Genomic DNA, 464 nt, shown 5'->3' with positions numbered 1-464 from the left:
TCTAAACCTCGCGGAGGAACACATACATCCACATGCACACAGCAATCACACAGCCACAAACAACCCCTTCTAAAAGAAACAAACAAAAAATTCCCCATCCCTCCCCCCTCCCACTCCTTACCCACCCTTCCTACTCATTCCCACTCCCTCCCTACCCCTCCCACCCACCTCCCTACCCCTCCCCATCCCTCCCTACCCCTCCCCACTCCCACCCACGCCTCACCATAGTCGTGGGGAAGTACACAGCGCAGGCGACGATGATGATCTTGGAGTTGACCGTGTGGAAGGGTTCGCAGGATTGACTCCCGAGGTAGTTGAAGTAGAACTGCGGCGAGGGAACGTATAGCCCGGCGTGGATCCCGACCACAACCGCCCACGAAAGCACCACCGCGATCACGCACAACTGAGGGAGGAAAGGCGAGATGAGAGGGGGGGAGGATGATGATTGTGGGTGTGCGGTTTTG

The 464-nt window shown here is 57.5% G+C and overlaps 1 protein-coding gene across 1 annotated transcript in view; it reads right to left on the bottom strand.

Annotated features, from left to right (window-relative positions):
* Positions 1 to 464, bottom strand: part of LOC119592472 (5-hydroxytryptamine receptor 2C-like) — a gene marked incomplete at its 5' end in the record, with an annotated part of 40,641 nt that overhangs the window by 30,786 nt on the left and 9,391 nt on the right. The window contains 1 exon segment of the mRNA XM_037941300.1: positions 224 to 403. Within this exon segment, the coding sequence (XP_037797228.1) occupies positions 224 to 403 (180 nt within the window).

Source organism: Penaeus monodon, chromosome 30 (assembly GCF_015228065.2).
Source record: "Penaeus monodon isolate SGIC_2016 chromosome 30, NSTDA_Pmon_1, whole genome shotgun sequence".
Classification (NCBI taxonomy): Eukaryota; Metazoa; Arthropoda; class Malacostraca; order Decapoda; family Penaeidae; genus Penaeus; species Penaeus monodon.
The sequence above is the reverse complement of the archived record's forward strand: the minus strand, read 5'-3'. Positions and strand labels throughout refer to the sequence as shown.